The sequence below is a fragment of the Oncorhynchus mykiss genome, chromosome 12, assembly GCF_057628025.1.
Source record: "Oncorhynchus mykiss isolate SJ-2025 chromosome 12, ASM5762802v1, whole genome shotgun sequence".
NCBI classification, from domain to species: Eukaryota; Metazoa; Chordata; class Actinopteri; order Salmoniformes; family Salmonidae; genus Oncorhynchus; species Oncorhynchus mykiss.
In genome coordinates, this window is record NC_143033.1 from 85,106,129 (window position 1) to 85,128,956 (window position 22,828).

At 43.1% G+C, this 22,828-nt stretch overlaps 2 protein-coding genes, 1 long non-coding RNA gene and 3 other non-coding genes across 11 annotated transcripts in view; 4 read left to right on the forward strand and 2 right to left on the reverse strand.

Annotated features, from left to right (window-relative positions):
* Nucleotides 1-3,140: 3,140 nt before the first annotated feature.
* LOC110538616 (protein kinase C and casein kinase substrate in neurons protein 3) lies at nucleotides 3,141-13,267 on the reverse strand. 3 transcript variants are annotated; one of them, XM_090193777.1, is made up of 11 exons: nucleotides 12,635-12,798; nucleotides 10,608-10,673; nucleotides 9,105-9,172; nucleotides 6,751-6,907; nucleotides 6,411-6,646; nucleotides 6,051-6,206; nucleotides 5,791-5,966; nucleotides 5,343-5,463; nucleotides 4,967-5,046; nucleotides 4,627-4,706; nucleotides 3,141-4,501 (listed from the first exon to the last, which is right to left on the reverse strand). In XM_090193777.1, the coding sequence occupies exons 3-11, from the start codon at nucleotides 9,162-9,164 to the stop codon at nucleotides 4,392-4,394; spliced, it is 1,176 nt and encodes a 391-aa protein (XP_090049903.1). In that variant the 5' UTR covers nucleotides 9,165-9,172; nucleotides 10,608-10,673; nucleotides 12,635-12,798; the 3' UTR covers nucleotides 3,141-4,391. The 3 variants fall into 3 exon arrangements, with proteins under 3 accessions (XP_090049903.1, XP_036794617.1, XP_036794616.1); XM_036938722.2 differs by lacking the exon at nucleotides 10,608-10,673 and having other exon boundaries at nucleotides 12,635-13,267; XM_036938721.2 differs by lacking the exons at nucleotides 10,608-10,673; nucleotides 12,635-12,798 and adding an exon at nucleotides 12,160-12,415.
* Nucleotides 13,268-14,581: 1,314 nt separating this feature from the next.
* On the forward strand, nucleotides 14,582-17,044 carry LOC110538618 (uncharacterized). Of its 2 annotated transcripts, none has more exons than XR_016485367.1 (4): nucleotides 14,582-14,668; nucleotides 15,169-15,234; nucleotides 15,427-15,458; nucleotides 15,665-17,044. It is a non-coding gene; the product is annotated as an uncharacterized LOC110538618 (long non-coding RNA). The 2 variants fall into 2 exon arrangements; XR_002475786.3 differs by having other exon boundaries at nucleotides 14,595-14,668; nucleotides 15,207-15,234.
* Nucleotides 15,036-15,123, forward strand: LOC118937943 (small nucleolar RNA SNORD88). The gene has a single exon (XR_005035350.1). It is a non-coding gene; the product is annotated as a small nucleolar RNA SNORD88 (small nucleolar RNA).
* LOC118937942 (small nucleolar RNA SNORD88) lies at nucleotides 15,265-15,352 on the forward strand. Its single transcript, XR_005035349.1, has one exon. It is a non-coding gene; the product is annotated as a small nucleolar RNA SNORD88 (small nucleolar RNA).
* LOC118937941 (small nucleolar RNA SNORD88) lies at nucleotides 15,509-15,596 on the forward strand. The gene has a single exon (XR_005035348.1). It is a non-coding gene; the product is annotated as a small nucleolar RNA SNORD88 (small nucleolar RNA).
* A 110-nt stretch (nucleotides 17,045-17,154) lies between the features above and the next one.
* LOC110538995 (SH3 and multiple ankyrin repeat domains protein 1-like) overlaps nucleotides 17,155-22,828 on the reverse strand; it is a 112,357-nt gene continuing 106,683 nt past the window's right edge. For all 3 annotated transcript variants that reach the window (XM_090193779.1, XM_090193778.1, XM_090193780.1), the window contains one exon: nucleotides 17,155-22,827. In XM_090193779.1, coding sequence (XP_090049905.1) covers nucleotides 22,755-22,827 — 73 coding nt within the window. In that variant the 3' untranslated portion in view covers nucleotides 17,155-22,754. The remainder of the gene's footprint in view (nucleotide 22,828) is intronic.

Consider the following 22,828-nt stretch of genomic DNA (forward strand, 5'->3'; position numbering starts at 1 on the left):
GGTTTCATCTTCCTGTGGACCGTAAGGGGGATTGAGGTTCTCCCCTGAGGGTGTTTGTGTATCTGAGAGAGACCAGGGGAGGATGTGAGAGCCCATCTGGGAGTGCTGTGTGACTGACAAGCTGGGAGAACGCTCATCTGCTCCTCTACCCTGTGTCTTTCTAACAGCAGGGACGGTGAGTCATTTCTACACACACCGGTCTGTGTTTACATAGGGATACCCACAGACACACAACAGCCACTCACACACACACACACACACACACACACACACACACACACACACACACACACAAATACACACACACACACTTTCTATGTACCTTACCCTGCTAGCCTGAATTGTATCAAAGAAGACATATGAGTAACACAGCATAATTGACATACTCCCCTCTCCCTTTAACATACACTCAGCATTATATGAACATTATGCATACACACAATATATGAAATACACACAATATAAAAACATGTGTTCGATTTGCCTTCAAGGAAACATCATCCATTCTCATCCATCTGCAGACAGACATGCACTGAGTCAGACTAACACCAGTTCCAGGGCTTTTAATTATGTTTTTTTCCCAGCAGCTCTCTCCATGGCAACCCAAAGTTCTGCTTGTCACAACATGAAACATGAGGGAATAAAGACATTTTCCCAATATGCTGCTACACCAGTGAGCATATTTCTCCTTGAGACAGGCCTGCTGTATGCTGCCAATCTGATCCTTTAGCCCCCTCTGTTGGCTGCCTGGTGAACTGCAGATGAGTCTGCATGTGTGCATGTGCATCTTTCTACCTTGGTGTGTGCAGGATATTAAGTGTAGTTGAATTTCATTTGAACCAGACACAGAGAGAGAAACGGAGAGACGGAGAGAAGGAGGATCCACACAAACAGAAGAGATCATTAGGGATCGGATCAAATCACTCTTCTAAGCAAAATGATATAATCATATGACACCGGAGGTAAAGCCACTGTAAACTGACTCTCTCCATTGACTGTCTTCGTGGTGACTGCTGTGAGTGGCAGGAGATGTGATGTATGGCAGTTTCATAGTAAATACAGAGGGCAGAGACTATGTACTGAGAGTGGTTGGCCACATGTTGACCTGACTAAGATAAATGGGTGACACTATTGACCGGTTTGTCTTTGAGAGCTCACTGGCGTCAATTTCAATGGATGTCAGGGGACCATTAGCATGTAAATTAGCTGTTTCCAATCATAATTGCCGTGACAAACAAGTGAGTGTTAATTGTTATGTGTTGGCATTGCACTTACTGTATAAAATTAGCTCTCTTAATGAATATAAATTGCTGAATTCTATCTCTGTGGAATAGGAGGGAGGTGCACCCAAGCTGATAATAAGCTGTGCTCTGATTGGCCAAATGAAGACTCAGAGGTAAGCTTATTGGATAGCAAGGGTGTCAGACTACCAGGAACTTAGAAACTGAATCCCTACAAGGTGAAGGTAACCTTGGGGTAGCTGACTCTACGGTTCCATGGACGACTATGCACCCTTAAGATGAGGTAAGATGAGGTGAATTTGTCATTTGGATGAACTATCCCTTTAAGCGTCTTTCCCCCCTTAGAGTGGCATCATTAGGTTGTGTTTCTATCACACTGTATTTGTGCAAGTCTAAACCATCACGACACACAAGCTAATAATGCATGTTTGCTTGCCTTCACAATGAAACAGTGAGGGAGTGTGGAGAGGGCCAACTATCTATCTACTATATCGAGCCACCTGTCAATTCAGTAGTCCAGAGTTCAAAGGTCACAAACCAAAATGAGAGTAATTTCACAAAAATCTAAATTAAAATCCAACAGAAAATGCAGGAGAGTCAATCAACACAATCAGGAAGTCCTTGGTGATGATAGAAAGTCCTTGGTGATGATAGAAAGTCCTTGGGGGTGAAAGGAAGTCCTTTGGGGTGAAATGAAGTCCTTTGGGGTGAAATGAAGTCCTTGGTAATGAAAGGAAGTCCTTGGTGATGATAGAAAGTCCTTGGTGATGATAGAAAGTCCTTGGGGGTGAAAGGAAGTCCTTTGGGGTGAAAGGAAGTCCTTGGTAATGAAAGGAAGTCCTTGGTAATGAAAGGAAGTCCTTGGTAATGAAAGGAAGTCCTTGGTAATGAAAGGAAGTCCTTGGTAATGATAGAAAGTCCTTGGTGATGAAAGGAAGTCCTTGGGGATGAAAGGAAGTCCTTGGTGATGAGAGTAGACCAGTGATTACATTTTCCCAGGAAGATAATTCAAAGGAACAGGTTTTTACAGCACAATTACTCAACTATTTTACTTTCAAAGTTTTAAACAAACATTTAATTAATTGTTTCCTCACACCACCCCCGGCCATTTTGACCCATCCTTCCTACTCACATGACCCCATACACCCCATATCATTTTGACCAATCAACAGACGTTAAACTACGTGGCATACAAATCATGGCATTGTTCTAGATATACAGTAGACATTCCATTTATGTTTAACCTATAATACATAACCTTTATTTCTGTTGAATTCCATATCACATTACAATGATACCATCTGTTTGTTTCCCTGCTGTGCCTCTATGTGCAGTCCTTTGAATAGAGAATCATCAACATCCAGAGCCATGGGTGGTGTGATTGAATTCTGACCACATGGTGATGTCACTTCCCATCTGGCTGAGAGAGGTGACATCACAGGCAGATGACCTGAACTAGGTCCAGGATGCCCTGCTCTACTGCACTCTGCTCTACTCCACTCTGCTCGACTCTCTGACACAGTCTGTGATACACAATTGGGAGCCAGAGATGTCTGTGTCTGACTGTCACTCAGACTGACAACTCCACTGATGTGGCACCATAAACATGCTCCAGAGCCCTGTTCCAACACCCAGGCCGATGGTATTCACACACATATACACACACACACACACACACACACACGGCTGCAAGCACTTGTATACGCACGCGCATACACTCAAACACACACACACATATATCACACACATATACTGTACATTTAGCCGTTCTCTTCAGAGTATGTGTAAATAAACGCTGTAGATACTGTATGTACTGTAGAACAACACAAACACAATCATTAAATGTGTTCTCACTCGTCATCTCCTGTCCCAAGAACACGGCAACAAAAGTTATCAACATTAGTTTAGTTTCATTTTATTCTTTAGAAAGGCACTTACAGTATGAAAGGCTCAAATATACTGCTACAAGAGACAATGAGGGCCGAGGCTTACCTTTCACACACATGCATGTATAGTACACACTCACATACACACACATGCATGGATAGTACACACTCACATATACACACACATGCATGTATAGTGCACATTCACATATACACACACATGCATGTATAGTACACACTCACATATACACACACATGCATGTATAGTACACACTCACATATACACACACATGCATGTATAGTACACACTCACATATACACGCATTTAGAAATGGAAAAGAAAAACCAGAACGTGGACAGGCCCAGAAATGGCATCCTATCCTTCACTTTGGCAAAGGTTCTATTAAGGGGAGTTGCCATCAAGAAGGCGATGAGAGGAGATCTATTACAGTCCCTCTGAAAGGAGATCCCAATCCTGTCACATCGTACTCTTATAACACACACAGGGTACAGGAGACATTACTGCTCATACTATTACTGATCAGGCTACAGGTATTGATGAATTGTGCTCATTGTCAAAGTTTCACTCCGTTCATGATAATAATCACTGATTAAAACCTGTCTAAGCACTTATTTCTACATAAATATATGTTTCACTAAAGCGAACAGGAGAGTTTATCTCTATAAGAACAGCAACCATACAGTATGGCTTCAGCATCAAGTGGTGACATGTACAGTACCTATAGAATCAGCATCGCATCTCTCACATTGTACAAAAAAGGCATCATACATCATATAGCTTTCATATAGGTGTCTCAGGTAAATATATTAAACATTTTCCAACATATTTGAAAGAAGAAAAAAAACCAGGATATTTGATGCCATGTATGTATGCCAAAAGTTCATTCAGAGCTATCATATCACCATAGTGTATTCTCTTTGGCTGAAAGCTTTCCTGCAGATAGTATGGGCACTTTTTTCATTTGTTATTATTTATATATTCATAAAAAATGTTTTACCTTTATTTAACTTCAGTTAAGAACAAATTCTTATTTACAATGACGGCCTACCCCGACCAAACCCTAACCCGGACGACGCTGGGCCAATTGTGCGCCGCCCTGTGGGACTCCCAATCACAGCCGGATGTGGTGCAGCCTGGATTCATTAAGGAACAATACACAGTACACATCGGCTGAGGATCATTTCAGACACAATGTTTCTTATCAAAATGAGTCACTTTCGTTTTACAAACATAGTGGTGTAACTACACCGTCTCTACATAGTTGGCTGGGTAGAGTCCCTCTCTCCCTCCATCCTTCATCCCTCTACACCAGCCCTGGTCATCCTCATCCTCAGTCTTCAGAAACTCCTCACCTGGAGGGGAGAGGTGGAGCATGGTCATCATATATCATTCAGTAACAGAGTACCACAGTCTCTCTCTCTCTCTCTCTGACTCTCTCTCACACACACTCACAGACAAGTACAGCGGGAAGGCCTACCTGCTTTAAAGGAGAGCTCATCTGTCTCCTGTCCGTCATAGTCATAGAGAGCCCTGACCTTAACTCCTCCGATCATTACACTGAGAGAGAGAGAGAGAGAGAGAGAGAGTGTGTGTTAGTGTAAATCAACCATACACTAACCGTAACTACAAGCAATTAACACAACAGTCAGTATCTGAACTATATGAGTCATCATAATGAGATGGGAAGTGAGTACTACTCCTGTATCACACTAAGACTGTAACGTACATTTCTCCAACTACTTAACATCACTGAGATAGAGTTGTACTGTAGGAGGAATCAATAAAGACAGACAGATGGAGATGTTGGACATGTTTACCTCCTCTCTATGGTGCCTTGCTGTGACTCTACCTCTTTCTCTTTCTTCCCTTTTTTGCTTTTCTTCTCTGGCGTCCACTCCTGAAAGAGACGTTTCGTTAGACCCCATTGTACAACAAGGCAGACCGGTCCAGTATATTAGCCTCCAGAGACTGTAATACTGGTCACATTGTTGTTATACTCAGTATGTTGGACTTTGCTCTACTGTTATACAGTCTGCTGCATTAGCTTGTAACACTGTTCACTACATTAGACCAACTCTGACAATAACGAAGTCTACATCAATCCATTATTACAGTACATTTATTAGGCCCCATTAACTTCCATTAGCCCGCTGTGTCTGTGTGTGTGAGTGTGTGCATGTGTGAGTGTTGCACCTGGAACTGAGGCCAGTCGGTGGGCATGCCCGGTCCGTGGGTGTTCTTCCACCAGCGCAGGTCGTCCTGCTCACTGATGGCCATGAGAGTGTTGTGGAGCTCATTATACACAGCCTTCACACTGGGAGAGAGGAGGAGAGAGAGGGGGAGGGAGGGAGAGGCGGAGGGGTGAGGGAGAGAAGGAGAGAGGGGGAGGGAAAAGGAGAGAGTGGGAGGGAGAAGGAGAGAGGGGGGAGAAGGAGAGTGAGGGAGGGAGAGAGGGGGGAGTGGGGGAGAGAGGGGGGAGAAAGAGAGTGAGGGAGGGAGAGAGGGGGGATAAGAGAATGGGGCGTGACAGAAAAGGAGAGTGAGAGATGAGATAAAGACATTTACACAATGCAACTACAACAAACACCCCCCCCAACAAACACACCATCGTAGTCACAGTCTGGCTGCAGGTGTAGCCTACCTCTCGTTGTTGGTGACGTCCAGGTGTCTGTGGACGGACAGGAAGGCCTGTTTGAGGAAGCTGATCCTCTTCCTCTCCTCCTCCTGTGATTGGTCAAAAATACACTCCATCTCCTCCATGTAGCGAGGGGCATAGCGGGTCACCTCCTCCAGAACCTTCTCATAGCGGGCTCGCACCTGGGGGAGAGAGTTACACATTATTACACACACAGACTCACGCATTCACTTCTCTCCTTCATTCTCTTACTGTCTATCACTTACTTTCTCCGTCTCCTGCTGAGCCAGCTCTCTTTCCTCCTGAATCTTCCTCTGTTTCTCGATGGCCACGTCAGGGTTGCCCTTGGCGTGTACCTCTCGGTCCGTGGCAGTCTGCTCCTTACGCTGCACTTTATGGAACGCACTCCTGGCTTTGTCCAGCTGAGGGGGGGCATAAGGTAACACTGACATATTAGTGACTCAATGAAGACTCCCATACAAACACTTACAAGTCATTTACCTCTGCCCTACCCTATATAAAGGTATGATCTTTGAGTCTGGGAATTTCTCAGTAGAGATTGTCCATTCAACGTGGTGATTCATAGTGTCTTAGAGAGACCTCTCTTTCATCTACAGTATTCTAACCTTCTTCAGCCGTTTGGCCCAGGGCTTCTGAGCACGTGCGAAGCCAGTCCCAAAGTCCTGGGACTCCTTGAAGCCTCCAAAGAGCTTCTTATGGAAGGTCTCTTTCTGCCAGGTCCTGACCCGGTCCCCGTCCTCCGAAACCAGGGAGCGACACACGGACGAGTGCAGGGCGGCGAGACGGTCGGCGGAGGAGAGGAAACACTGCCACGCCTGCAGGAGGGATCCATACAGCGGGCCTGTAGAGGGAGGAGAGCAGAGAGATAGAGAGAGTGGATGGGTATACAGTATCAACAGGGAACATAGTGAGCAAACAGTGAATCTCTTCAGCTGCAGTACTCACTGGAGTCCACCAGGGGCTTCCACTTGTTGCTCCACTCGCTGAGCTGCTGAGCGTACTGCCTCTCCACACGGGCTCTCTCCTGGAAGCACACCACGATGTCATTACACGCCTGGAAGGCATCCTCTGTGCGCTTCACCGTGCGCTGGTAGTTCCCAGGCTAGGGAAGGGAGGGAGAGAGGGAGGGAGGGAGGGAGGGAGGGAGGGAGGGTGAACAAGGACGAGGAGGCAGAGGGAAAAGTTTGAGATTGAACATACAGTAAGTAGTAATGTAGCAATGGATATTAACACGGATAGTGAAGTTCATTTCAGTTTACTTTCCTCTCTACACTCTCAACACCATGACCTGTATGTAACCTGTTCTCATCCTAACGTCGATCTGTTTTCCTTTAGACAAGTCATTTTAATGTTTTGAGGTTTCTGTAAAAGCCTAATGAAGGCACCATGGGGTGTGGCTGGTGTAGACAGGCCAGTAAAAGGACAGATGAAAAGGGAGTGATGGAGTAACAGAGGGCAATTCACTGAGAGTAATGACATTACCAGAGTTGTGTTTGTGGATGTGGAGTTTGGAAAACGCTCAATTATTTTCCTGGCTCTATTTTCACCCCTCTGCCTCAGTTTGATCAATTTTATTTGTTTCTCTCTCTCTCTCTCTCTCTCTCTCCCTCTCTTCCTCTCTTCCTCTCGCTCTCTCTCTCGCTCTTTCACTCTCTTTCTCTCGTACATACACACACCTTGGCACGTTTCCAGACAATATCTAGGTAATTGTCTCTCCTTTAGGTCATCTTCTTCCCGTTCCCTCCCTCTCCCTCTCTCTTTGTGTATGTTGTGGTTTCTACTGACTCTGAGAATTAAGTGAAAACAGCTGAGGAATCTTGCCCAAAGCCAACAGCACTGCTCCAGAACTAGCCACAGCCAACCAATCACAAAGGCAGAGACAGCCACTACAACTGAGCCTGCACAACACTACATTATATCACAGAAAACAAGTCATCAGAGATCTGACATGGTTCTCTGTAACAAATCACATTTCATGTACATACCAAGACAGTAGAGCAATCAAATGGCTGTATAGTTGCGTACATACTGTAACAGGCAGAACTAGAACAATTTGAAATGCTGGGGAAGCAACATAGTGAACCTAGAAACTCAAATCAATCAGATAGTACAGTGGACTGTACTGGCTATTCTACACACTCTACAGAACTGAACTAGTAATAACTATGACAACACAACCAGTATACTCCATAATAAGAGTCAGAGCACATATTCAACCCAACACTTCACAATGATAGGCAGCAGCCAGAAGAGGAGGGCCAGAGAGCAGCATTAAGAGGAACTGGGCTGGAAACACATCCAACACAACAGGAGGGAGCCCAAATTACACAGAGAGAGGAGATGAAACTGGGGCAATGACGAGGAGGCCAGCAAACAGGAAGAGAAGAAGCAGACACGGGTCAGTCGGATGGAGCTGCAACTAGCCAATTGGTGGAGCATTGAAGCCAAACCAACCTATCCTATAGCCATAGCACATTTATCAGCCTATCATAATATGAGCATTATGGAGGATGGTTAAAAACAAATATATTTTTCATTTGAGAAACATATTGGCTATCTGCTCCCTCGATGGACACCAATGGACATTTATATTTATCAGTATTTATCAGTATTACTATTGTTTTCTTTGTTTTGTTTCATTCACACCTGCACTGTTGGAGCTCAGAGCTTAAGTATTTCACTGTACACTGCAACTACATAAACATCTTACACATCCAACAACCCATACGTAAAATGTATGGACGCATGACTGTAAGTTGGTTTGGATAAAATCGTCTGCTAAATGGCATATATGATGTATTATTAAGTTGTTATCATCCATTTCAGAGTTGTTTATTAACAGGTAATAACGTTGTAATGATTAGGATATGGCTGTAAAGAGGTGGGTGAATGATGGGATGATGCCCCAGCTAAAAGGGAAGCAGAACTTCATTTATCTGAAGCTAAACAACATATGGCCAGCCTAGTGTGATAGAGAGGCCTTGTACACACTGACCTATGAGCAGCAATACTGTTTTGTCTGTCACGGGAATCTCTTGTACAAGGTTATCAAGACATCCTGAAGCTAAATGGTGCTGTGTTTTCCTGTCTGTTTCTTCGCCCTCTCCACCTCTTTCTCCATCTCTCTCACACGCGCACACCCATCTCCATCTCTCTCACACGCGCACACACACACACACACACACACACACACACACACACACACACACACACACACACACACACACACACACACACACACACACACACACACACACACACACACACACACACACACACACACACACACACACACTCACCATCCAGAAGCTCTGTTTGGTGGCATCTTCAGTGGCAACCTCAGGAGGGAGAGTCGACATCCTGTCCACTGAAACAGAAGAATATGTAGTGAAATCATTTATGTCCTTCAACATTCTGTGCACCTCTCAACATACCTTTACACCATCCAGGTGGTCAGTTGAATACAACGATGGAAATCCATGAAGACCAGTTTGGTTCAGAAAGTCTGAGATAATTATTTTCCTCCACAGTAAAGTTGATTCAAGAGATTGTTACATGTATTAATACAACTGGACAGATAAGAGGATACACTGTAAAGGCCTTGCTGTGAATTTGACAGTAACTTACAGGCAGCTCAGTCATAAGTACAATTCTGTGTTTCATATTGTAGTATACCTACTGTAATATAAATACGGTATCAAAGCAAGTACTCTTCAATTGTGAATGAATGAAATTCACTGAGGGGTGGGGTTTATATTCCACAGTATTTTTCTGTAATTACAAGGGATTGGTGCAAGGAGGTTGGCTGCTGCAGTATGCAATGTGTTCACACATATTTGGTGTTTTATATCACGTGCACATCTGGAGGCCTTAACAAAGGCTTCCAAACTGGCTGCAACCACAGAGCAAAACAGACCAAGGACATGGCAAAATGTAAGGTTTAATCTTTTACTGCAGTGGGCTAAATCAGGGTCACACATGGTAGTCTTAAACAAATCTACTTTAAAACAAAAGTATATACCTCACACACATGGTTATGGGCTTAAAAACAAGAAGAAACCTGTACCATGTCAGATATAGAGTTAAAATGTTTCAAACGTAAATCACAGAAGACTGAAATATAACAAAACTGTTTGACATAGAAACACTGTATTTTCATTGCTTTACTTTTTTTATTTTTTATAAATTAGCATATTATGAACATTTTTGATAACATTCCACCCATAAGACCAGAGAGAGCACTTTGGTTATTGACTGCAGGAAAGGGCTGCAACTTGCTGCCACTCCAATCTGTGCCTTATACATTTTAAATTGATGAGGCACTTTAACCACAGAGAAGTTAAATTGGTCCAACATTCTCACTCACTGCTGCAACAAAAATAGCATCTTACAAGGCACGCCTCAAAATATGGTAATGAGCCAGAAACAACAATACTGTGCACCCACTAGTGGTCAAAAGGTTTTTGGTGCTCCAAAGATACGGTATGGTACTGTGCTCTGTGGTTTGGATTTACAATACCATTAGAAATACAGTTTTCTGTTACAGTGTAGAATTGGACAAATGTGTTGCAAAAGCAAAGTCTAATTTCTACAGTGTACAGGGTAGATTGATAACTACCAGTAGGTGAGAGGGATTTATTCTGGCGTGGTACAGTATCAGTATAATACAGTAAAACAGATACTCAGAGGCCTGGCATTTAAGGCCCTGAGTCTATCAGCAAGGATGGAATGCCCTATCCCACAATTCCCAGCTTTGAAATTTGAGCCATCCCAAAATAAACAGGGGGTAAAAGTCACCCCACCTTCCCCGTCTCCCTACTCTCTCCCTCTCTGTGTCTCTGCTGGTGGGCTTGTCTTCCCCTCTCGCCCTAGAGAAAACATAAAAACATAGACACACATGCAATATGCACACAACACACACACAAACTCACATGCTCCTAAATCTACAGACACACACTCAGACAGACAGTGCCAGTTCCAGCGACATAAGAGGTTTCTTAGGGCCCTCGGCTGCTAGCGGGCACAACCCCAAAACATATAATTGTCTAAACTTACTATTGAGAGTAAGAATACACCAGGTACAATTTCAAAATGCAGTTGTACATCAGCAGTTTTTCTGCTGCAGAGGAGGCTTGTGGGAGGAGCTATAGGAGGACGTCCTCCTACAATGAGACCGTCCTCCTATAGCTTCTCCCACCAGCCTCCACTGTTCTCTTGTTATGTCAGTCACTGATAGTCACTCAATTAGCCATGTCAGCTAACAATTTGTTTAATAGGTAGTTAGTCTGGCCAGCTATCTAAACACGCAGGGCACGTGTCTAGGGACCCTGAACTCCAGGGGGCCCCATTGATTTTGTTAGTCATTCTCATTAAGATATCATATTAACATGGCATATGTCATTACAAAATGTATAGAATTGCAGGAAATTAGCTTTAAAACTGCAAAAAAATCCCCAAAATGCTAGAGGCGGCCCTGCAGACAGACTCACATGCTCAGTGACACAAAATATAAACTAGAGAGAGAAACCCACATGATCCCAAACAGCTTACAATAAAACCTATCTCAAGGCATTTTACAGAGAATGTAACAAATCCCACTCTGTCACAAGACTAATCTTTCTCTGTCTGTTTTCCAGATATCTTTATCTCTCCCTCCCTCAGTCAGACCCACTATCAGATCCAGTGATTATTCTGTATCTGCCTCTATTCATGGGTTATCACATGATTCTCCATCTTCAGTGAGGGCCTGTGATGAAAGTGTGGATCCTTTCTGTCTGTCTGTCTGTCTGTCTGTCTGTCTGTCTGTCTGTCTGTCTGTCTGTCTGTCTGTCTGTCTGTCTGTCTGTCTGTCTGTCTGTCTGTCTGTCTGTCTGTCTGTCTGTCTGTCTGTCTGTCTGTCTGTCTGTCTGTCTGTCTGTCTGTCTGTCTGTCTGCAGGAAGATGACACAACCCACAGGGTCTTTAGTTCTCTCTTACTGCATGAGGCCAGATATATAATGAATAATTTCCTTCTTAACCTTTGACCCCTCTTCCTGTCCCCTCACTGGATCCTCTCCCTCTGGGCAGGGCTAAAGCATGCCGGGAATGTTTTAATATTTAACCTTTATTTTATTCAACCTTTATTTTAGCACAAGGAAGACCACGAGGAAGAACACGATGAAGAACTATCAATGGTTGCTTTCTTTGTTGATAATCTCTGAGAATGAGAGGTATCCCTTCATTCCTTTGAGATGGACTGCTAAATTCACATGTCCTCTGCGACTGCTAAACCAATGAATAGTTTTTCTAGTGAAGGACTCCGATCAGTACAGAGCATACCAAATCAATGTATTATTTGAATAATATCTCACTTACCATCTACTGGCATAGATTTGACTTGATCACAGACCATGCAAAAAAAATCTGAAATGCCAGTGTGCTGTCCAAGTCAAACTATTAGAAATCTCTGGAGGAGTCCAACACTTTTGCAATAGCCTACCCCAAGAGAAAGCAGAAAGGGTACATCTTCTGAAACGTATTGAAATGCTCAAACCTGGCACATACTCCCACTGCCAACTCTCTCACCCCCTGTCTACCCTCTCTTCCCCCACCACAGTACCCATCACCCCCTCTGGCATACACTCTCTCTCCTCCCCCTGCCCCCCGTTTTGGCTGTCACACATAACTCAGTACATACACCCACGCCGAGAGGAAATGTATAGCAACATATGAATGCATACTACAAACATAGACTTGTACAGTAAACTATCAGTGTATCAGGTCTTAATGAAGTTTGAATTCAGCCAGAGAAATCTGAAATTACAGTGAAATACATGGAAAAGTGTCTTACCTCTCACTCGTTCACTGCTGCTGGTGGCCTCACTGTTTTCACTTGCTCTTCTTTTCTGGGTTAAGTTTCTCACCACCCTCCTCTCTCTCTCCCCTTCTGTCTCTCCCCTTAGCCTGCTCTGTTTTTTCCCTAGTTCTCTCCCCTTCTGTCTCTCCCCTTCTCTCTCCCCTTAGCCTGCTCAGTTTTTTCCCTAGTTCTCTCCCCTTCTGTCTCTCCCCTTAGCCTGCTCAGTTTTTTCCCTAGTTCTCTCCCCTTCTGTCTCTCCCCTTCTCTCTCCCCTTAGCCTGCTCAGTTTTTTCCCTAGTTCTCTCCCCTTCTGTCTCTCCCCTTAGCCTGCTCAGTTTTTTCCCTAGTTCTCTCCCCTTCTGTCTCTCCCCTTAGCCTGCTCAGTTTTTTCCGTAGTTCTCTCCTCTCTCTTTCACTTATTTTACCGTGATTTTGCTCCCTCTTCTTCCCTTTCTTTGGCCCACTGTCAGTGTCAGATGAGTTGGCTGTCTTTTTCCCTCTCTCCTCCCTCACCCGCTTTCTCCGTTCCCTCTCTCCTCCCTCACCCGCTTTCTCCGTTCCCTCTCTCCTCCCTCACCCGCTTTCTCCTTTCCCTCTCTCTCTTCAAAACAGCTGCAGAAAACTAATTCTCTGGCTCTCTGTACCACACCACTGAACAGCACCCCTCCCACTTATGCTATCTTTCCCTCTTTCTCTTTCTCCCTCTCTCTCTCTCTCTCCATGGAGTGTTAATGAAGTGTGCAGTGTTTTTGCCTTTTGCAGTGTGTATGTGTGCCTGTGGTCTGGGGTAGCAACCTTTGACTAGGACTGTTACAGAGCACTGTGTATGTGTGCTACATAGAGCCCAAGGTTTTGTCATATAACGTATGTTGTTAAATACCACAGAATCACATATTATATAGTCAAAGATAAGAAGAACAACATTCCACCCCCTCTACGTCCCCCTTGCCACTCCTCTATACATTCCCCAAGGGTGTTTGGGGGTCTGCCACAGCTGGTGAGGACATCCAGTGTGTGAGTGTGTGTGCGTCTGTGTGTGTGTGTGTATGAGAGACAGAGAGAGAGAGAGAGAGAATGTGTGTTTTGCTTTAAAGCTGGGGATCTCTGAAGATGAATAGGGGGCCATATTACCAACAGCAGTCACTCACATACCTTCTGATCTCTTGCCTAATGCTATGTTACACTTCTCTGTTCTGCCTTGCCAGGACTTGTCGTTTAAAAAATTTGACAGTTGAGCTGCTGACACAGTGACTCTGCAATGCAGGCGTGGCATTCAAGCTCATGTTATTGTCATGGTTCAGTACTTTGACTAAATTTGAATTTAAACCGTTTTGATTACTATATTTAATACTTGTTGCTCATCCCAAATGATTCTGAACCTAAAACATTGGGCTGTCATTGAGTGGAAATACAGTATTATCAATCCACACATTATGGTTCCAAAAGTAGAACCACTCACACAAAGTTACCATTACACTGAAGTGTATTATACTGTGTATGATACTGAGGTGTATTATACTGTGTATGATACTGAAGTGTATTATACTGTGTATGATACTGAGGTGTATTATACTGTGTATGATACTGAGGTGTATTATACTGTGTATGATACTGAGGTGTATTATACTGTGTATGATACTGAGGTGTATTATACTGTGCATTATACTGAAGTGTATAATGGTAACTCTGGCAATAAAGTATCCTGATCACATGTTCTTTTTTACCAATTAAGCATGTATGCTTTGACATGTATGGCCTCTCCAATGGTTATCTTATCCAAGACAAAATATTGCAAGTAGTTAACAAATTAAATATGCATATAATACACTTTAAATACATTATATTTCATAGTTCGACTTCAAGTAGTTATTTCGAAACAATGTGATTGTTTTTACTTACGGCGCCTACGATAGGCAGCCAAAAAAAGGGGTCCTATTCTTTGTTCCTCCCAGAAATGACATATAAAACCGGCCATTTTGGTGTGTCAGCCTTTTCCTCACTTAGACTGGAGGGTCTGCACGTGGCCTGGTGAGTGTGAAGCTGGACATTTTCGTCTTATTTGAATTAAACGATATAGCTAGATAGTTCCTTTCCTCAGCAGTCATGTTTTATTTAGTTAGACAGTGAACGAATTCCCTTGATGTGGCTAGCTAACGTTAACAGCTTGCTAGCAAAGTAGGCTAATTGTAGAACGTATGCAGGAAGCTCATGTTGGCTAAGTAGTTAGATGGAGCTACTTAAACGTTTGTATAAAACTTTCAATTTATAATTTCGACTTGAGGCAAGTATATCTCGTTTTGAGTTGGCCTATACCCAAGAGGGTGAACCTTTCTATGGACACTGCTTAGCTAGCAAGTTACCTGGGGCATTGCGGTGTCTGGCGCGATGTCTAAAACGTCTCCTATGATGTTTTGCACTGGGCTCTGAAATTCTGTGGCGATAAAGTGCTCTCTGGCTCTGACAGGCCCGAGTCTGAGGATGCTCGCGTCTACTGTAGTTAGTCTTGTCTGCTTGATTGTCCGTTGCAGATATTGTCCTTATGGCAGTCTTTTTCTATTGTCCAAAGGTTACGAGGCTGTCAGAGAATCCACAAGGTGAGTCTGGTTTTCTTTCATATGTACTTTGTTTTCCTATGATGTTTTGCACTGGGCTCTGAATTTCTGTGGCGAAAAAGTGCTCTCTGGCTCTGACAGGCCCGAGTCTGAGGATAATGTTAGTCTCAGTCTTGTAGATTTTTTTTAAATATTCATTGATTATTGTCCTAATAGAACTTATTTTCCCCAAAGGTGACAAGGCTAAGTCGATACCAAACTACAAGGTGAGCTTTAAGTACTAATGACTAGCAAATTGAATCCTTGTTTAAATGATTTTCTCCTGTGATGTTTTGCACTGGGCTCTGAATATCTGTGGTGATAAGGTGCTCTCTGGCTCTGACAGGCTTGAGTCTGAGGAGACTGATAATTAAGCCTTGTAGGTTGTGATGTAATTATTTTCAGACAGTTTTCTATCACTCTCTTCATGCAGATCTTGGCCCTCCACAGAAGACTGCAGTCTGTTAACCTCTCTGGGATATGTGGGACGGTAGCATCCCACCTCGCCAACAGCCAGTGAAATTGCAGGGTGCCAAATTCAAAACTGAAATCCCATAATTAAAATTCCTCAAACAAGTATTTTACATGATTTTAAAGATAAACTTCTTGTAAATCCAGCCACAGTGTCCGATTTTCATATGGGCTTTGTGGCGAAAGCACACCAAACGATTATGTTAGGTCAGCACCTAGCCACAGAAAACCATAGGGCCATTTTCCAGCCAAGGAGAGCCCTCAGTCAGAAATAGAAATTAAATAAACATTTGATCTTCATCAGATGGCACTCCCAGGACTGCCGTGTTACTTCTCAATGCAACTGCTGTCAGATTTCAAAAAGGCTTTACGGCAAAAGCGCATCGATTATTTGAGGTCAGCACCTAGCCACAGAAAAACATACAGCCATTTTCCAAAGGAGGTGTCACAAGTCAGAAATAGCATTATAAATATTCACTTACCTTTGATCTTTACCAGAATGCACTCCCAGGAATCCCAGTTCCACAAATGTTTGTTTTGTTCGATAAAGTCCATTTATGTCCAAATAGCTCTTGTTTGCGTGTTTAGTTCACAAATCCAAACTCACGAGGCGCGGGATAGTCCAGGCGCAAATTCAGACAGTCCAAAAAGTTCTGTAACAGGTCGTAGAAATGTCAAACGACGTATAGAATCAATCTTTAGGATGTTTTTATCATAAATATTCAATAATATTTCAATTCCTTTGTCTTTAGAAATGCAATAGAATGCAGCTAACTCTCGGGCATGAGTGAGACTGAGTTCATGGCACTCTGCCAGACACCTGGCTCAAACAAGGTTCTAAAGATACTCACAGACATCATTCAAGCAGTTTTAGAAACTTCGGAGTGTTTTCAATTCAAATCTACTAATTATATTCATAATCTAGCTTTTGAGCCTGCGTAGCAGGCAGTTTACTCTGGGCACCTGCTTATCCAAACCACTCAGTACTGCCCCCCAGTACCAAAGAAGTTAACATGGGGTGAGATCTTTAATGGATTATTTAGGGGCCTGTGTTTTGCACGAGGCACTTTTACCTGTATTTCCAGAATTATCCAGCTGGTGTCACTTCAGTCCCTTTTTTTTAAATCCACCAGCTCACCAATTTATCAAAGCAATAAGGATTATTTCCCCAACATGACCAAGATTGTGAAACAATATCCCTTTTGCTAATAATTCTGTAGATGTGGGAAGAATTGTTAATACCAGGGCTGACTCAGCAATGGAAATGTGCTGACCTAAGTGAGATTTTTTTATTTATGTTCCTGATTATGTAAGGCTGAAACATTAAAATATTTGAATCAGATACTCTGGGTCATGTCCTTTCTAACTTTACTGGTGAGCTCCCCCCCCCCCCGCAGGTGTGTTTGATGCAAATGGTCAATTTATTTGTACATGGAATAAATGACCACTCAATTTTATTTCTGCATCTTTATTATAATTCTAATTTATTCATCTCTTAACATTTGACGTTCATATATTTATGTTTATATGAATGTGCATATGTATATCACATTCTGTAAGTTACTGTTCATCGGCTCATACTTCTCATCAGTTTAAAATATTATCTTAAACAAGATGGTGCTTTCTATACAGCCAGATCCTGACAGCATAATTATACACCTATTGAATCCTGCTATGAGATGGTGGTGAAAAACACTGCAAAACAAGTTTGTCACTGCCACATTTACCCAACACTAGTAAATGGTAAGGTTGTCATAGCAGCAGGAACAGGCATTCATACCTTGTTGATATTCTAAGAGTAATGTGATAATGAACCCATTGCATAATGCAGTGACTGTAAACCAGCTGAACAGTACATAGTCTCTCACAGTGCAGCAGCTGTGTAGGGGGCTTTCTGCAGGGAGTTGATGCCTGGAGGACATGCAGAACAGAGGTCTTCCATAGGGAATGGAGCGAGCGGTATAGAAAGCACTTCAGTTAAATAACACTACCTTCATTTGAAACATTATTTGGAAGACAGATTCTTTAGGGTTAGATTTTTTACATCTTAAACCATAATTTGGGTGAACATTATTTTCATCGTCCTTATTGCTATATCACCTGCGTTCGTTTAACCTTGATCACCACAGTCACAAATGTCATTCCCCATCCTGAATGCTGCTCATGTAAGGCTGTCTACACAGGCAGCCCAATTCTGATATTTTTTCCACTAATTGGTCATTTGACAAATCAGTTTTTCAAATGTTACTGAATTGTTCTCCCTGTGTAAACAGCTTAAGTGTGTAGCGTGTGGGCATAAGGACAAGGATCTGAAGGCCTCACATTCCTCCAGATTGGAGTGAGATGGAAAGCACTCATGCATGTAACCTGCCAATACCCACCCACTGCTGGGGGATGTGTTTTAGGACTCAAATGTGGTGTTTAGTAGTAAATAAATAGAGATAATGGAAGAGCCCTTGTTTAATTTTAGTGATGGAGAAAAGAGATGTCCAACTGATCACAGATTAAGCTGAAAGCACCCAATCCAACTAAATGCAAGGTGAAAATAGGTCAATAGTATAATTCTCGTGAAAATGACAAATAGGGTATTTAACCTTTCCTTGCTCAGGGACCCCCTCCCAGGCAAGCATTTGACCCAGGGACCCCATCATACATGAGCATTTTTTTTACATATTCTCATCAGGTGATTGACAGTGGAAAGGTGAAGTAATCAACATTTAAAAATAGATTTGGTAGATAATTTGTCATTACTTTGAACTCACATAATTGGAAGAGGAAGTGTAAACTCTAACACAGCCTATTACCTAGAAAGGTAATTTAAACACTTTCACTAAGAACTGTTTATCTGGTTAAACAAAGGTTTGCCATGTGTTTTCAAAAATGTATGTCCAAGTCAAGACAGCTTTCCAGCAGCACTCGCCACACTGGAAACTTATATGTGTGCTGTTTCAAAGCCTATGTCAGACACTGGTGTAATTATTGGCTTCAATGAGTGTAATTTGCTCTATATCAGGACTTGATTAATAAAGTTGACATAATTATAAAGAAGATATTCTCCACTGTAGGTATGTAATTCAAAATGTTTATTCTGTTATTGATAGCGATATAAAAATCACGTTTTGCTTTGGGGATTTTGTGGACCCCCCGGTTGAATAGCCCTGACATAAATTAATGTTTAAATGAGTAGATAAACAATGAAATGGCAATAAATAAAATACTACTTTAATAATCCATAATGACTTGAAATGTACAAAATAAACACATTTGATGTGAATAATTATATGCATATTTTTCACAATACCATTTGTCTGGTGGCCATTTCCAGGGCACAATAGCTACATCTTGATCTGCATAAAATAATGTGAATAAGGTAGTGAATCTAACTTTGGCTTCCACACAGTGAGGTTTAAAGTGATACGTATATTCACAGCTTTAGACACAGACACTGCCTTAAAGTGAGAGGAAGCTTGGATGGCAGAGTAATTCTTGCATAAAAATATATTTAGGGCTAGATTCAACCCAGAACGCGGAATATCCTCGTTATAGCGCAATTGACATTGAGAGGTCATTTCCATTTGAGCCGACAAATGCAGTGTTTACTGTGAATGCAGTCTCTGGGAATGCGGGAACATTGTCTTTAAATGCCAATCGTGCTATAACGCGGGTCTTCCACCCTCCGGATTGAATCTAGGCCTCAATGTCAATCTGAGTCAAACCTTCATTTCAAAATATTATACCAAAACAAGAGGGCAAAGGTGGTGGTTTTATGACTAGACAAAAGCCTTGTTATGTAAAGCATTTTGTACATCAAACTAAATAGATATTTTTTCTGTATTTTTGGAAGTAACAATATAATTTTATATTTATATACATTTTAAATTGTTAGACACCATGGTGTCATACTTTGACCTACAGTCATGAATCTCATGATAAGTTTATAGGATTATATCGACTAACACTTCTGGCAAAATTATGAAAATACATTGCCTAAAATGCAAAAGAGCGCCACCTCAGCCATGAAAGGCAGAACGGGGAACTGCACCTTATAACAGTAAGGACGATGATAGTAATGATAATAGTAACAATAATTCACTTCATATCAATAGCAGTATTCCAGACCCATCTTAAGTTAAAAAATTGTTGTAAGAACAATTGTAGTATTAAAACAGAACATATCTCTCCTCCCACTCATTTGGGCCTTAGTTTATGTTCTCATGCTTCTGTAGAAAGAGTTTTTGGAAGGAGTGGGGGGATTGGGTGGGAAAGAGGAAGATTTGGCAGTTTGTTTCTCTTTCCCTCCCCTCTCCTGTTCAGTCTCTCTCCCTTGCACAGAGAACTTTAGAACAGTTGAAAAGCAGTTGCTTCGATGCTTCGAAAGTCTTTCGTATAAATGGAGTCAATCTTCAATGAGATACTGATTATGTCACGTATTCCCTCCATCTCTGAAATCACAGTCCCTTTTAGTATCAGTTACATCTTGGATCCAAACAAATATATTTAAGGTGTCCCATTAATTCTAACACAAACACAGAGAGAGAGAGAGAATGTGTATATGTGTGTACATGAGCATTTGTAAGTGTGTATTTCTGTATGTGCCAGTATAGTGATCTGTGTATTGAGTGAGAGGGTGTACATGTCTGTGTGTTTATTTCTATGCTGTTGGTCTGGGCACTTATTTTTGCTACAGATTTGTAATACAGTGACCAGTCTGTATATAATATGCCGTTATAAGACTTAAGATGATAAAGAAGCTATAGAGAAATAGAATGTGTTTACAGGTCCTTATCGAAGGGCCTTCAGTGAGCATGGAGTCGTCCCATTAGTGAGGTAAAAACAGAAAACCAATCACACACAGTCATACTGACAGGTTTCCTCCAGTCACAGCCACTACAGTCAAGTGAGGATTTACCCATCAAGCTCTTTCCAACAGGGGACAAGTCATATCATTCAGTCCAACAGGTAGGGGCTCCGCTGATGACACACTGACCCCTACTAGAGGTGCTCCACCTACGACATTACCCAAGACATGCATGTAGGCTGCCACCTTGTCTCATTCATGCCCATATTCTGAACTACAGAATATGGACATGAATATTCATCCCAATAACTCGCTCCAGCAATGACATTCACTCAGACAAAGAGCTCTTAACATTTCTATTCACTCACACAGGGTTTCATTGACTGTACTCCACTAACTGTAAGGGGAGTCTCTACTGAAACTGAACACATCTGAATAAACAGCCAGCTATGGAGCCAACAACAGTCAAGCTAGACAGCTACTGTACCTAACCCTAACCCTTGGGTAGAGAGGAGGAGCTACCTAACCCTAACCCTTGGGTAGAGAGGAGGAGCTACCTTACCCTTGGTTAGAGAGGAGGAGCTACCTAATCCTTACCCTAGGGTAGAGAGGGGGAGCTATCTAACCCTTGGGTAGAGAGGAAGAGCTACCTAACCCTTACCCTTGGGTAGAGAGGAGGAGCTACCTAACTCTTACCCTTGGGTAGAGAGGAGGAGCTACCTAACCCTTACCCTAGGGTAGAGAGGAGCTACCTAACCCCTATCCAACCCTAGGGTAGAGAGGAGCTACCTAACCCCTATCCAACCCTAGGGTAGAGAGGAGGAGCTACAGCTACCTAACCCTAGGATAGAGAGGAGGAGCTACCTAACCCTAATCCTTGGGTAGAGAGGAGGAGCTACCTAACCCTAACCCTTGGGTAGAGAGGAGGAGCTACCTAACCCTTGGGTAGAGAGGAGGAAATACCTATCCCTAGGATAGAGAGGAGGAGCTACCTAACCCTAACCCTTGGGTAGAGAGGAGGAGCTACCTAACCCTTGTGTAGAGAGGAGGAGCTCCCTAACCCTAGGGTAGAGAGGAGGGGCTACCTAACCTTAGGGTAGAGAGGAGGCGCTACTTAACCCTAGGGTAGAGAGGAGGAGCTACCTAGCCCTAGGGTAGAGTGGAGGAGCTACCTAAACCCTAGGGTAGAGAGGAGGAGCTACCTAACCCTAGGGTAGAGAGGAGGAACTACCTAACCCTAGGGTAGAGAGGAGGAGCTACCTAACCCTAGCCCTAGGGTAGAGAGGAGGAACTACCTAACCCCAGGGTAGAGAGGAGGAGCTACCTAACCCTAGCCCTAGGGTAGAGAGGAGGCGCTACCTAACCCTTGGGTAGAGAGGAGGAGCTACCTAACCCTAGGGTAGAGAGGAGGAGCTACCTAGCCCTAGGATAGAGAGGAGGAGCTACCTAACCCTAGGGTAGAGAGGAGGAGCTACCTAGCCCTAGGGTAGAGAGGAGGAGCTACCTAAACCATAGGGTAGAGAGGAGGAGCTACCTAACCCTAGGGTAGAGAGGAGGAACTACCTAACCCTAGGGTAGAGAGGAGGAGCTACCTAGCCCTAGGGTAGAGAGGAGGAGCTACCTAACCCTAGGGTAGAGAGGAGGAGCTACCTAACCCTAGGGTAGAGAGGAAGAGCTACCTAACCCTAGGGTAGAGAGGAGGAGCTACCTAACCCTAGGGTAGAGAGGAGGAGCTACCTAACCCTAGCCCTAGGGTAGAGAGGAGGAACTACAGCTACCCAGAGAAGACAGGTGGAGAAAGCTCTAACTAGTGTTAATAATGAGGACAATCTTCCTTCTCTCTTTCCCCCAAAACACCAAGAACTGCTCAGATGAAAAAGCTAAACATTTGATTGTTTCTCTCAATATTTTGGGCAAATTTTTATCACTATTTTACTCATATTGTTATTTGTTGCCTCAATCTACATTCAGTCATTCCATCCTCGTAGTGTTTGTGTGTGTGTGTTACTGTATTTGTGTGCATGTGAGTGTATCTGTGTGAGTCAGCTACCAGGCCCTGAGTACCAGGCACTGGTCAGCCCTTGTTCCATCCCTCATTTCCCCTCTCTTTTCCTGATTGGTCCTCCCTCTGGGTGAAATCAGGTCCTCTGCTTTTGTTGTGTGAATCCATCATGGATAGCAGCAGTTGTGGCCTCTCTCTCTCCTGTTCCCTCACTGACTCCATCCCCCCTCCTTTCTCTTTCTGTTTGTCTTCTCAGCTCCGACTCCCATCATCCCTTCTTCCTCGTGGTGACAGAGCAGAAATGGGAAAAGGAGAGCTGGAGAGCC

Bases quoted from the DNA above. Each gene is read 5' to 3' on its own strand.
- LOC110538616 (XM_036938721.2), bottom strand. From the start codon at position 12,196: ATGGTCTGTGATCAAGTCAAATCTATGCCAGTAGATG. The intron at 5,967-6,050 runs GTAAGTGATAGA...TCTCTCCCCCAG, and splicing joins CTCAGCAGGAGACGGAGAAA to GTGCGAGCCCGCTATGAGAA. The intron at 4,707-4,966 runs GTAAACATGTCC...TCTCTCTCTCAG, and splicing joins CAAGGCACCATAGAGAGGAG to TGTAATGATCGGAGGAGTTA.